This window comes from Homarus americanus, unplaced genomic scaffold (genome assembly GCF_018991925.1).
Source record: "Homarus americanus isolate GMGI-L3 unplaced genomic scaffold, GMGI_Hamer_2.0 scaffold45698, whole genome shotgun sequence".
In the NCBI taxonomy this organism is placed as follows: domain Eukaryota; kingdom Metazoa; phylum Arthropoda; class Malacostraca; order Decapoda; family Nephropidae; genus Homarus; species Homarus americanus.
The window spans coordinates 2,299,469-2,311,612 of NW_024735554.1; the positions used below are offsets into that span (position 1 = coordinate 2,299,469).

General features: G+C 36.0%; 1 protein-coding gene across 6 annotated transcripts in view; it reads left to right on the plus strand.

The window, feature by feature from the left end:
• LOC121871378 (rab GTPase-activating protein 1-like) overlaps positions 1 to 12,144 on the plus strand; it is a 75,328-nt gene that overhangs the window by 29,241 nt on the left and 33,943 nt on the right. The window contains exon 8 of one of the 6 annotated variants that reach the window (XM_042373598.1): positions 10,316 to 10,423. The exons of the other annotated variants lie outside the window; for them this stretch is intronic. Within the exon in view, the coding sequence (XP_042229532.1) occupies positions 10,316 to 10,423 (108 nt within the window). The remainder of the gene's footprint in view (positions 1 to 10,315; positions 10,424 to 12,144) is intronic. 6 annotated transcript variants of the gene reach the window in all.

The following is a 12,144-nucleotide window of genomic DNA, read 5'->3' on the forward strand; positions in this document are numbered from 1 at the left end:
TACAGTCGGCCCTTAACATACGCGGGGGTTACGTAACAGAGATAGCCATGGATGTTAAAAATCCACGTATATGTGCTGCCCCCCCCCTCCCCCCCCCCAAAAAAAAACCCTGGCCCCCATGTCCTTATTTACCGTATATACCTGTGTGTAGTTCGAGTTTTTAAGACCAAATTATTTGGCAAAAAATTGGGGGTCGATCTCTAAACGGGTAATAGTTTCGTTAGGTTGAAAAATATTTACCTGTAACTACCAGTAAACAATGGAAACGATGCACCAACACACCACCAGCTGTGAGTGTCGGTACAGTTGCCAGGGCAGATCTCTTGCGTCATCATAGCAAGCCCAAAGTAGCCAAATCCATGGTATGGTAGCACAGGACGATGTAAAACATAAAGTATTCATTTATTAAAGTGTATTTATAGATACTGTACATAAATTTTTGTTCATTACATTTGAAACATCAATCTTTGTTAATTAAATTTGAAACAAAAGAAAACTACGATACCGTATTTTCATTAAAATATTACATCACAAGTATATTTTACCTTAACTGTGACTGAATGAATATATTCTCAGAAATAAATATGGAAATGTAATATTTTTGCTGGAATGACGTACATATTACAGTGGAAAGTGGGATAAAATCATGACGAAATGACTTTCGCTTTCTTTCGTTATTCAAAAGATTTTACCGTAATCGCTTTTCGAATGGTTTTCAGTTAAAAAACTGTTGTACTCGTACTGTATTACAATAATATTCTATCCTATCATTAGCCTTATAATCCCACAACTGAAAACCATTCGAAAAGCGATTACGGTAACATCTTTTGAACGAAAGAAAGAGAAAGTCATTGCTTTCGTCACAATTTTATCCCACTTTCCACTGTAATACGTACATCATTTCAGCAAAAATATTACATTTCCATGTTCTCAGAAATAAATGGTAGTTTTGTTGAAACGTAATGTACAGTATTTAATATTAAAATGCAAAAATAGCTATAAAAACAATTAATACACCCGTAATGTACTGGCTGGCATCTCCACTCGTCCCTGCTCCCGCCAGTCACCTCCTCCCTGCTCTATCCCTCCGCCTCCTCCACATCGTCACTACTGTTGTATTACAATAATATTCTATCCTAATTCACTTGAATAAATACTACGATACCATATTTCTGAATATTTTCATTAAAATCCATCAAAATCATTTCCCTTGTCATCGTCTTCAACACCAAACAGCTCCTCCCAGTCTTCTCCTTGAACAGGGCTAGAGGGTACGTGTTTTTCGAATCATTTTCAGTTAAAAAAATGTTACATCACATGTATATTTTACCTAAACTGCGCCCGAATGAATATATTCTCAGAAATAAATAGTAGCTTTGCTGAAACGTGTTGCATTTCAATGTAAAATAGGATAAAATACATGACGAAAACAAAAGACTTCACCTAACCTTCCAATGTTCAAGAGATGTTACTCGTTTTTTTAATAGTTTTTGGTTAAAATACTGTTATATTACAATGATATTATATTCATACTGTGCTTGATATACTACATTCACAGAAATGAAATATTTTTGCTGAAATGACGTAAGTATTACAATGGAATGTGGGACAAAATCTTGACGAAAACAATGACTTTCGCTTTCTTTCGTTCAAAAGATGTTACCGTAATCGCTTTTCGAATGGTTTGCAGTTAAAAAACTGTTGCATCACAAGTGAATTAGGATAGAATATTATTGTAATACAACAGTTTTTTAACTGAAAACCATTCGAAAAGCGATTACGGTAACATCTTTTGAGCGAAAGAAAGCGAGTCATTGCTTTCGTCACTTTCCACTGTAATACGTACGTCATTTCAGCAAAATATTACATTTCCATATTCTCAGAAATAAATAGTACTTTTGCTGAAACGTGATGTATTTCAATGTAAATTAGGATAAAATACATGACGAAAACAAGAGACTTTGCCTAACCTTCCGATGTTCAAGAGATGTTACTCGTTTTTTTAGTAGTTTTCGGTTAAAATAGTCTTATATTAGTGATAATATATTCATACTGTGCTTGATATAATACATTCACGGAAATGTAATATTTTTGCAACTACAATGCTGATGTCAACACAAGTGTGGTTACAGCGAGACTGACTAAGTGAGGGAGAGCTATGCGTGTGTGTGTGTGAGGTTGTGGGAGCGGGCGGTGTCCCGTGTTCGGTGCCGCGCGCGAGTTGAATGGCGCGCGATTTGAATGTACTTCAATGTACAGAATATTCCTCTGGCGGGGCAATCCGCGTATTTGCGAATCCGTGAATGCTAAACCCGCGTATGTGAAGGGACGACTGTACTATATAATTTTGAAAGTGATTAACTTAATTCCCCAAGCTTATTTTTTTTTTTTACTTGCTCAGTTTCTTCCAAACATAATTAAGCTTTATGTTGTTGTTCATTGATCAGACTATAGTATTTGTGTAGTTATTGGGCTCTTAGTCTCATTGTCATCAATTTATTTACCGGTATCTTTTATTTAATATATTTTTAAAAAAAGTTAAAAGTTTCAAAAACTTGAAAAAGAAAATCTTATGCAATGTAGATAATAATCTTATTGCTAATTTATGTATAACTGGATATCTTATTGTAAAAATTGTCACAATTTGTATACATATATCAGTGAAAATATTTTTGGAAATATATTTAAATTTAATACTGTATGTAAGTAGGGGTGCACGGATCATTGTAATGAACCTCGGGGGATAAACAAGTACATTAAGTCTTTGTTTAACGTTGGCCACGACAACGTTGTTTCGTTATAACGTCGCTATTCTTTAGATACCCATGAATTGGATAACGGCCCGCCGATTCAGTATAGCGTCGTCACGGACTGCTTTGTACGGCACATCACCCTCTTTCACCTTGGTGAGCTATGCTCTCACCCTCGGAGCATCACACAGTGTCCCCAAGTGCCGCCAGTCTTTGTTAATCTACCACAGCGTTTGTGCATGTTTAAGTGTTTTTGCTCTTAATACTGTACTCTAACCATTCAAAATGGCTTCCAAGTGCCCATCAAGTGCTACTTATGCTAGTGTTGTAAAGAAGCAATATGAGACCATTAGCCTTGCTACAAAATTGGAGGTTTTAAACTGTTTTTGAGAAAGGTGAACGTGTGGTGGACATTGGTGCTTCCCACCACACACTCGCTCCTCCACCTCCGTCCATCAGTGAGTACAATACAAAATGATTAAGTTCATTTATATACGTATATACTATTTTCTATAAAATGCCATTGAATTTCTGTATATGTAATGTCTTTCATGGGGTAAAGGGAGGCTGGGGAACGTAACTCCCGTATTTTATCTATTTCATATGGGGAAATTGATTCTGTTAACATCGCTGTTTTCAGGAACGGAACCATGATGTTAAGCGAGGACTTACTGTAATAGATATTTGGGACCCGCTGCTCGACGGCAACACAATTATGAATTTTAGAAAAAGATCTCATAATTGGTAGTAGCAACCACTTAAATTATGGCCAAACTCCAAAACATAATTGCCATCATTCACATCTCATGAGCATTACTTACCCCAAAAATCATATAAAATACATTCTTCTAATCCTGCTGTAATGCACAGTGAGAGAAGGAAGTACCTTCCCGGGGTTTGATGAAAACATCCCAGAACAGTTGAATCATAAACACATACCTGTGTGGAGCCCATAAACAGTTGGCAGACCTGTGGAACCTTGGAAAGGGATCATCAGTGATGCCATTCACTGTGTTGGGTCGTCAGGTTTCATTATACTTTGGCTAAAGCTGGGAAGATACTTCATTTTCTCACTGTACATAACTAAGCATTCTTATAATTTTTTTTCCTATTTTTCTTGGTACCACTTCTTGTTCTAATTTTTCAATCAGTTTGTTCATTTTTTACATTTTTATTTTCAATATACAGGTGTACCTTGATAACTGACACATAGTATAGGGACCGGGAAAAGACGTTGGTTAGTGAGTCAATGGTCATCGAAGCAATTAACCCCATAAGAACTTAACAAATGTAGGGGGCGGTTAGGGACCAGCTACCCTCCAAAAACTCCCATCTGCCTTTGATATATCTTTGTTGTACTGATTGTCTAGCAAGAAACTAAAGCAGCCATATAAAGCAAACATAATAAGCCTTAAATAAGCAATGTGGCATAAAGTGAGACTGTTACTTATCTGTATTGAGGATGGAAGAGACAGACTAGGGTGGCAAGTTCAAGTCTTTATCAATATTTGCTGGTCCATCACCACTCTTATTACGCCTTATCACATAACATCAAGCTGCCCAGTACATGATTGCATAAAACACAAAGCTGGAAATGATGAAAAAACACGAAGTCGGAGACACATGGTAAGTGTAAACAAAAGCAAAGATGCCGGGAATGAGTCAGAAGCAGCACGCAGAGCCCTCTTGTGTCAAGAATTCACACTATGTCACCACCTGCCAAATTCAAAACAGCCCTGCCACTTGTCTCCCGATGTCAGATCTCTGGGGTATCAACGAAACTTGAGGGCATTTCCCCTATATGTAATAGTCAGTTATTCGAAGCAGTAGTTATTGGGACGGTGTTTTCAGTGTATACCTGTATGCACAAATACCCTTTAAGCTACGGTCACACTAGAGTTTTCTGTGCAATAAATCCACGATAGCATTTCATCCACATGCAACAAGGCAAGGGTGTGATCCACACACTGGTCACAATGGGAAAGGAACCGTTGGCCAGGCACCAGCTCACGCAGCTAATTTGTGCTCAGTTGGAGAGCAGGATGGCTTCATTGTCTGTTTCTATGGCAGCATTAACTGCTTTAGTGAGAAGTGTGGTTCTGTTAAAGAAGACCAAGACGATAAAGAAACGATTGTAGCGTCCATGTGATGTTTGTTTACAAAAGTGAAGCAAGTACTCTAGAATCAAATGAAATTCCCATCATGATGTATCATTCTTTTTTTTTATTTACTATGACAATTTTGCTCGTGTTTTCTTATTGAAATAAACTTTTATATTTTGAATACATTTTAACACTAATAAGAAAAAATAAAAGCGGTTTAAATTTTATTAATACAATAGACTCTATAGCCAATTTTAACCCACTGTACCGTGGGTTTTCAGATGCTCTGTATCGTCTCATTTTTGACAACAAATAAGTTGTCGCTGTAGAGACAACTTGAGGAGTTCGTTGAAAAATTAACGCTATGGTGGACTTATTTTAAGTAGAAACTCTAGCGTGATCGCAGATTAAGCATTCATTCTTTTACTCCATCAATCCATCCATCTATCAAACAGATCAGGATTTTATGCAGAAGTTGTACACATCCACTGCCCACCTTGTCAGTAGCCACTCTGTTGTAATCTTCACCAGTAGGATCCTCTTTGTCCTCTTATCACTATCAATTTATCACCACATTTCTACTTGCTCACAAAATTTCAGGTTTTATTGAAATTTTGTCTGTGCCTGTGCCCTGTGTACCCCCACCTGTTGAGATGTGGCTGATAGAACGGCTTTACAAATACCGTACTTTACAGTGGTTCTTGCTCAAACATATTGTTCCTCCAGTGTGGTGCTTATCTCACATACACACATCTCCTCTGCATACTTTGCCATACTTTCATTTATCTTTGGTTTCTTGTATCACACACATTTGTAGCCATCGTTCCATGACCCATTTTCAAACTACAGCACTATAACTGGACACCTTGCCCTTAGGTAATCACATCTAACCCACACAAGCGTGGAAATAGACGTAAAGCAGTGATGATGATGATGGTGATGAGTGCTGTATATCCTGAAGCTAATGAATTTTCTCAGTATTTCAGTATTACATATTCATTCCAGTAGGTCAGAAAGTTGTACTAACCCTTTCACTGAGATTTAACTAAAGTAATGTTTATGGGTACTTTTGACTTCACATCATTCAAAAATATTTTTCTTCTACTGAATTTTTGTGGTCTTGAAATGCATGCCAAGCATTACTCTGTGCTGCCATCAGTGAATGAACACCTTCAATAAACAAAATTGTCGATAGAAACTCAGCTAATAAGATAAATTTCCTATATACAGTCCCACATATGAGGCGTTGATTAATGCAAGGGCAAACGCACCAAAGCCAAGTTTTGAGAAAATGGGGTTTAAAGTTTGCTCGTATTCAAAACGTCATAGAACCTCCAAAAATTCTTCAATTCTTTTCAATGAGGTCTCATTTTAAAGGTGAGTAATGCAGAATATGATCCTTGTAATAAGCGTAGTGTGATGTATAATTTTTGTGCACATTGACGTCAAATAATGAAATGGTGTGAAATTAACATTCATGAAAATAATGAAATAATAAAGTTCTGTACACAAAACGATAAATTTATATTGTAGTTAAGTAAAAAAACATAATAAATAATGGTGACACTCACTCTAGATGATGATTATGCTCCACTAAAGAACTTGGTAGCAGGGGGGGGTAGGGTAGGTGGCTAGTAGTCTCTGATCATGATCAGATACATCTTCTTCCTCCTGGACGCTGAAAATGGAACATAGTGGGCCTCTCATTGGTCGGCACGTTCCTTCCCGACATGCTGATTAACTCAGGGAGTAAGGCAAGCTGTGATTGGTCGCTGGGCCACTGGCGAGTTTGACTTTGCCTTACTCTCGCCAGACACAGGAATAACCATAGGCAGCATGGAGATGCCGGGAGTCTTACACCATATGATTCAATGGGATTTTGCCAGTAAACCAAAGGCAAACTCGTCATACCATATTGTGTCATGGTAGAATGAAACTTTCCGAAATGAATGGTACAAAAATCGAATTTTCACTTCAAAGTGGCAAGTTTGCCCTTGCATTAATCAATGCCTCATATACAATTGTGAATTTTACTTATTTCACAGTTATTTAGTTAAATTATGTACTGTACAACATATTATCATGATTTGCAGAGTAAATGTTTATTCTGTACAGTACAGCATAATATAAAGAAGCTATTATGAATAGATAGATGATTTTTGTTCTCAATAATTTGTTGTCCATCCTTTTAATTTTGTTTTATGGCATCCCTTAAAATTGTTATCCCTTCACATCCTGTTAGCCTTCATCAGCTTTATACCTGCTGTAGTGTTTGGTAAAGGTAAAGAACTTCAAAATTGTTTTGTTTTTTATATATGTAATGAATCCAGAAGATGCATAGAGAATTTTTTAATACAGGAACACCGCCATTTACGATCTGGGAGGCTTGTTTGTACCCTCAAAATGTTGTAACCCGAACATTTGTTTAATGGGATGTTTTGGTATAGTATTGTATGATTTCTCCATCAAGAGTGTAGAGGTGTTTGGTAATATTTTATATATATTGTACAGTAATGCAGTGCAGTGTATTGAATAAAACCTTTTTTTATCTTACTTGGGGGGGGGGGGAGTGCTGAAATTTTAAAGACAATATTATCTTATATCACTACCATAAAGAAAACTAAGCCATTTTATTTACATTGTATGCTTAGAATCTTGGTTTCACTAAAACATTTTGAATCTTCTGGTTACTCTTTTAGCTTATCTGAAATTCATGCAGCACCTTAAGTTAGGGTTTACTGTACTCTACTGTATTGTATTGTATGTAAACTAGAGTCTGTTGTGTTTATACAGCTGCAGTATCCATCTTTCTGTGTATTTAAATATTAGACCATTATGTACAGTGTAGAAGCTCCCCATAACAAATACTATCTTGCCGGTGACACTCAAGCAGTTCCTTTTATGGGAAGTTCAATCTCATGTAAACTTGAAGTCTGAATTAGAGGCTGGCACTCTTATTACATTGTTTACCTAGTGAGTTGTTCTACATTGTTTACCTAGTGGGTTGTTCTACATTGTTTACCTAGTGGGTTGTTCTACATTGTTTACCTAGTGGGTTGTTCTACATTGTTTACCTAGTGGGTTGTTCTACATTGTTTACCTAGTGGGTTGTTCTACATTGTTTACCTAGTGGGTTGTTCTACATTGTTTACCTAGTGGGTTGTTCTACATTGTTTACCTAGTGGGTTGTTCTACATTGTTTACCTAGTGGGTTGTTCTACATTGTTTACCTAGTGGGTTGTTCTACATTGTTTACCTAGTGGGTTGTTCTACATTGTTTACCTAGTGGGTTGTTCTACATTGTTTACCTAGTGGGTTGTTGTTCTACATTGTTTACCTAGTGGGTTGTTCTACATTGTTTACCTAGTGGGTTGTTCTACATTGTTTACCTAGTGGGTTGTTGTTCTACATTGTTTACCTAGTGGGTTGTTCTACATTGTTTACCTATTGTTCTACATTGTTTAGTGGGGTTGTTTACCTACATTGTTTACCTAGTGGGTTGTTCTACATTGTTTACCTAGTGGGTTGTTCTACATTGTTTACCTAGTGGGTTGTTCTACATTGTTTACCTAGTGGGTTGTTCTACATTGTTTACCTAGTGGGTTGTTCTACATTGTTTACCTAGTGGGTTGTTCTACATTGTTTACCTAGTGGGTTGTTCTACATTGTTTACCTAGTGGGTTGTTCTACATTGTTTACCTAGTGGGTTGTTCTACATTGTTTACCTAGTGGGTTGTTCTACATTGTTTACCTAGTGGGTTGTTCTGTAGGGGGGTGGAGACTCACACTTACTGCATCACCTTATGTTGGCTGAACTCTTGTGTAATACAGTATTTAGCTAATTGGTCATCTTGGTTGTGATGGTAAGATGTAAGGTAGTCTTTGTTCTTCACTGTAGTCTTTGTTCTTCATTCTTCATTAATCTTTGTTCTTCACTCTTCATTAGTCTTTGTTCTTCACTCTTCATTAATCTTTGTTCTTCACTCTTCATTAGTCTTTGGTCTTTGTTCTTCACTCTTCATTAATCTTTGTTCTTCACTCTTCATTAATCTTTGTTCTTCACTCCTCATTAGTCTTTGTTCTTTACTCTAGTGTTTGTTCATCACACACACACTTGGTCAGTAACGCAGGTGCTACTGTACATATGTGGCACTAATAGTAACAGTACATGTTTTAGAGACTGGTGTTGGACATTCATCATTAGGGTGTTACTGAGAGGATGAGTTAGGTTAGGTTAGGTTAGGTTAGGTTAGGTTAGGTTAGGTTAGGTTAGGTTAGGTTAGGTTAGGTTAGGTTAGGTTAGGTTAGGTTAGGTTAGGATAGGATAGGTTAGGATAGGTTAGGTTAGGTTAGGTTAGGTTAGGTTAGGTTAGGATAGGATAGGATAGGTTAGGTTAGGTTAGGTGTGAGGCAAACTCTACATGTATGGTATTACTCAGCCTTGAACAAGTGAAAATTGGCATATGTTGAAATTGGTAAGAAATGTGCCATGCAGTTTGTCAGTCATTGTTCTAAATTGGCTTATGTATAGGTCACCTAATAGGGCAGTAAGTGTTGGAGTTAAGTAAGCACACTGGGCCTGGGTGTACATTATGGTGAGTGTGGAGAAGAAAACCATGAACACTGTATGTGCTGGAGGGAATTTAACATAAAGAAAATGAGAAATGTCCATGAAAATAGGTTGATCATTTCATATTACAGTATATTGATTCATGTACAATAGTTTATTTTTTTTTTACTTAAACAGTCACTTGAAACACATTATTTTGTGAGTCACTTGGCTGTGTTGACAGATAGTTAGGCAAGAGTATATAGTTTTGGCATTGGTCATAAGTCTTTTATTTGTATTCTATTTTTTCTCATCAAGGAACCACTTGAGAATACTGTAATTTTGATTGTCTTTTAGCCCTACCTGTTGTGTTAAATATTCTGGCAAGAGGCTGTGTCCACCTTCCATATTCCCCTCCATGAAAAATAGTTTCTTAAGTCAGTGTCAATAGAGCCAAAAATTTAAAGTAACAGGAATTTTTTAAGGAATTTTTTAATAGAAATATCCAGTCTATAAATAACCTATTTTGATTAAATTGGAGATATTAAGAAATATATACTAAGAAAACTATGTACAGTGTATTTATCTTGTCTGTGTATATGTGGAGTACTTTACATGTTGTTTCAGCCATCTGTTCCTCAACACTCACTCTTCTTGTAACATTTTCTACCTTTTTAAGGTTCCTGTCTTCCTTGATCCGCCCATACATAGAGTGGGAGAATACTGACAGTAGCTATATATATATAATTACTTATCCCTATCCCTGCATTAAAGTACAAATACTGTACAGCTTTGAACTCTTCAGAGGGACTCATACTGCTCCTCTCTGTCTGTTTTATGCTTTAATTTCTTTTATTATATTAATTTTTTTTTCAATATATTTTTTTTTGTGAATCCCCTCTGCACCCAACAAGAAAATGGGCCGGAATGAAAATTCACTCGAAGAGAGTGAGAATTCTGAGAATGGATGCGAACATGGAATTTCTAACGCGTCCCATGTTTTTGGGGTAAATGAGGTTCAGGTATGTCTTGTAAGATTTTTTTTTTTTTTCAGTTGCTGTGTCTTGAGGGAATGCCTTCTTGCTTTGTGATCAGTAGCCATGTATTACAAATTATTGTTTCCATCTCTAGCCATATATAACAAATTATTGGCTATGGTTTTCATCTGTACACATGGCAAAATTTTTCTTGTACATGTATTCTCCTGTGATTTTTCCACAATAAGATATTCTCAAATTTTTTTATGAAGCTTTATTCATTCACAGCAGATATATACACTATATATATATATATATATATATATATATATATATATATATATATATATATATATATATATATATATATATATATATATATATATATATATATATATATATATATATATATATATATATTGGTGTAACTGATGCATGAGCAGCAGTTAGTTAGTCCACTGGGAGTGTTGGTATCATGACTCACAATCTTTCGCTCAAGGATTTGACGCTGTTGGTTGTTTTCAGATGGGAACTCAGCTGTATTTATGATTATTATTTATTGTTATAGTTGTAATGGAAGTTGGAAAGCTGTTTTACTTCTCACATGAATGAGTTGTGTAGTTTGTACAGTACAGTACAGTACAGTAATCCCCTGGGTTACGGAAGGGCCGTATCCTTGAAAAGTTGACCGTTACGTGAAATTCCATATTGTGAAGCCCATTTTCCCGTTGACTTTATTGTATATTTGGAGATGGGTTCTCAAAGAAATTTTTGGGGCAAAAAGAAGTAATACAAGCACACTTATAAATGAAAATAATTGTTTTTAAACACATACATTGATTATTTTATGATATACTATGATAATAATTACAGTGTATACACAAAACACTTGAATTTAACTCGCCATAAACGATGTTGACTGCTATGTGAGGTGAAGGGGTGCAATAGGAATTATTGGGAGACATAGCAAACCTTAATATTTTTGTAATCTTTCTAAGTTTTTCTCTTGCATCAAACTCCATAAATCATCAAGTTTTATATCAAACATAATTTCTTTACAGCCTCTTTTAGTGCCACTGCTTTCACTTGCACTTGTATAAGGGTAATACACTGGATAGTCTCGAATAAGATACATATACAGTACAGTATGTTGCTTCCAAGAACTGTGGTCGAGAGATCAAGCATACACACTGAGAGATATAAACAAACAGAGTCTAGTGGCCTGGTTGCGCCTCATACCCAAGCTCGATGGTAGCTAACACCAAGAAATCCACACCAAATAAATTATAATGTCAGTTAAGTATTTTTTCTTCTATATAGTAATTTTTGTGTGGAAAACTTTGAAAATTTACCCAATTTCCATAAAGTCAAATTTACAGGCCGTATCTTGAATTTAGTGGTCATAATTTACAGATTCTGTATGGTTGAATTTCTTCAAAGTGAGTTTCCGTAACATGGGGGATACCTGTATGTAGTTGAGGGTGAGGCCTTGTAGAATCTCCTCCTTACACTGTAGTGTTGCAAATGGTTATAAAACTATATTTGCCTCTGGATGCTTCAGACAACTTTTTTAATGTAACACCCAAGGTTCATATTGAAGTGTTATGAGTGTAGAACTTTGTTCATTGGGTTTAATTCATTGTTATTGTATGTTAGTGTGTTTACTTGTCACACTACTGAAGCTGGTTTCTTGTCAACTTCTTATATATCAATATGGATGTCACTTGAAGAACTCTGCCCAAACATTACACCACTGACCACTGTCA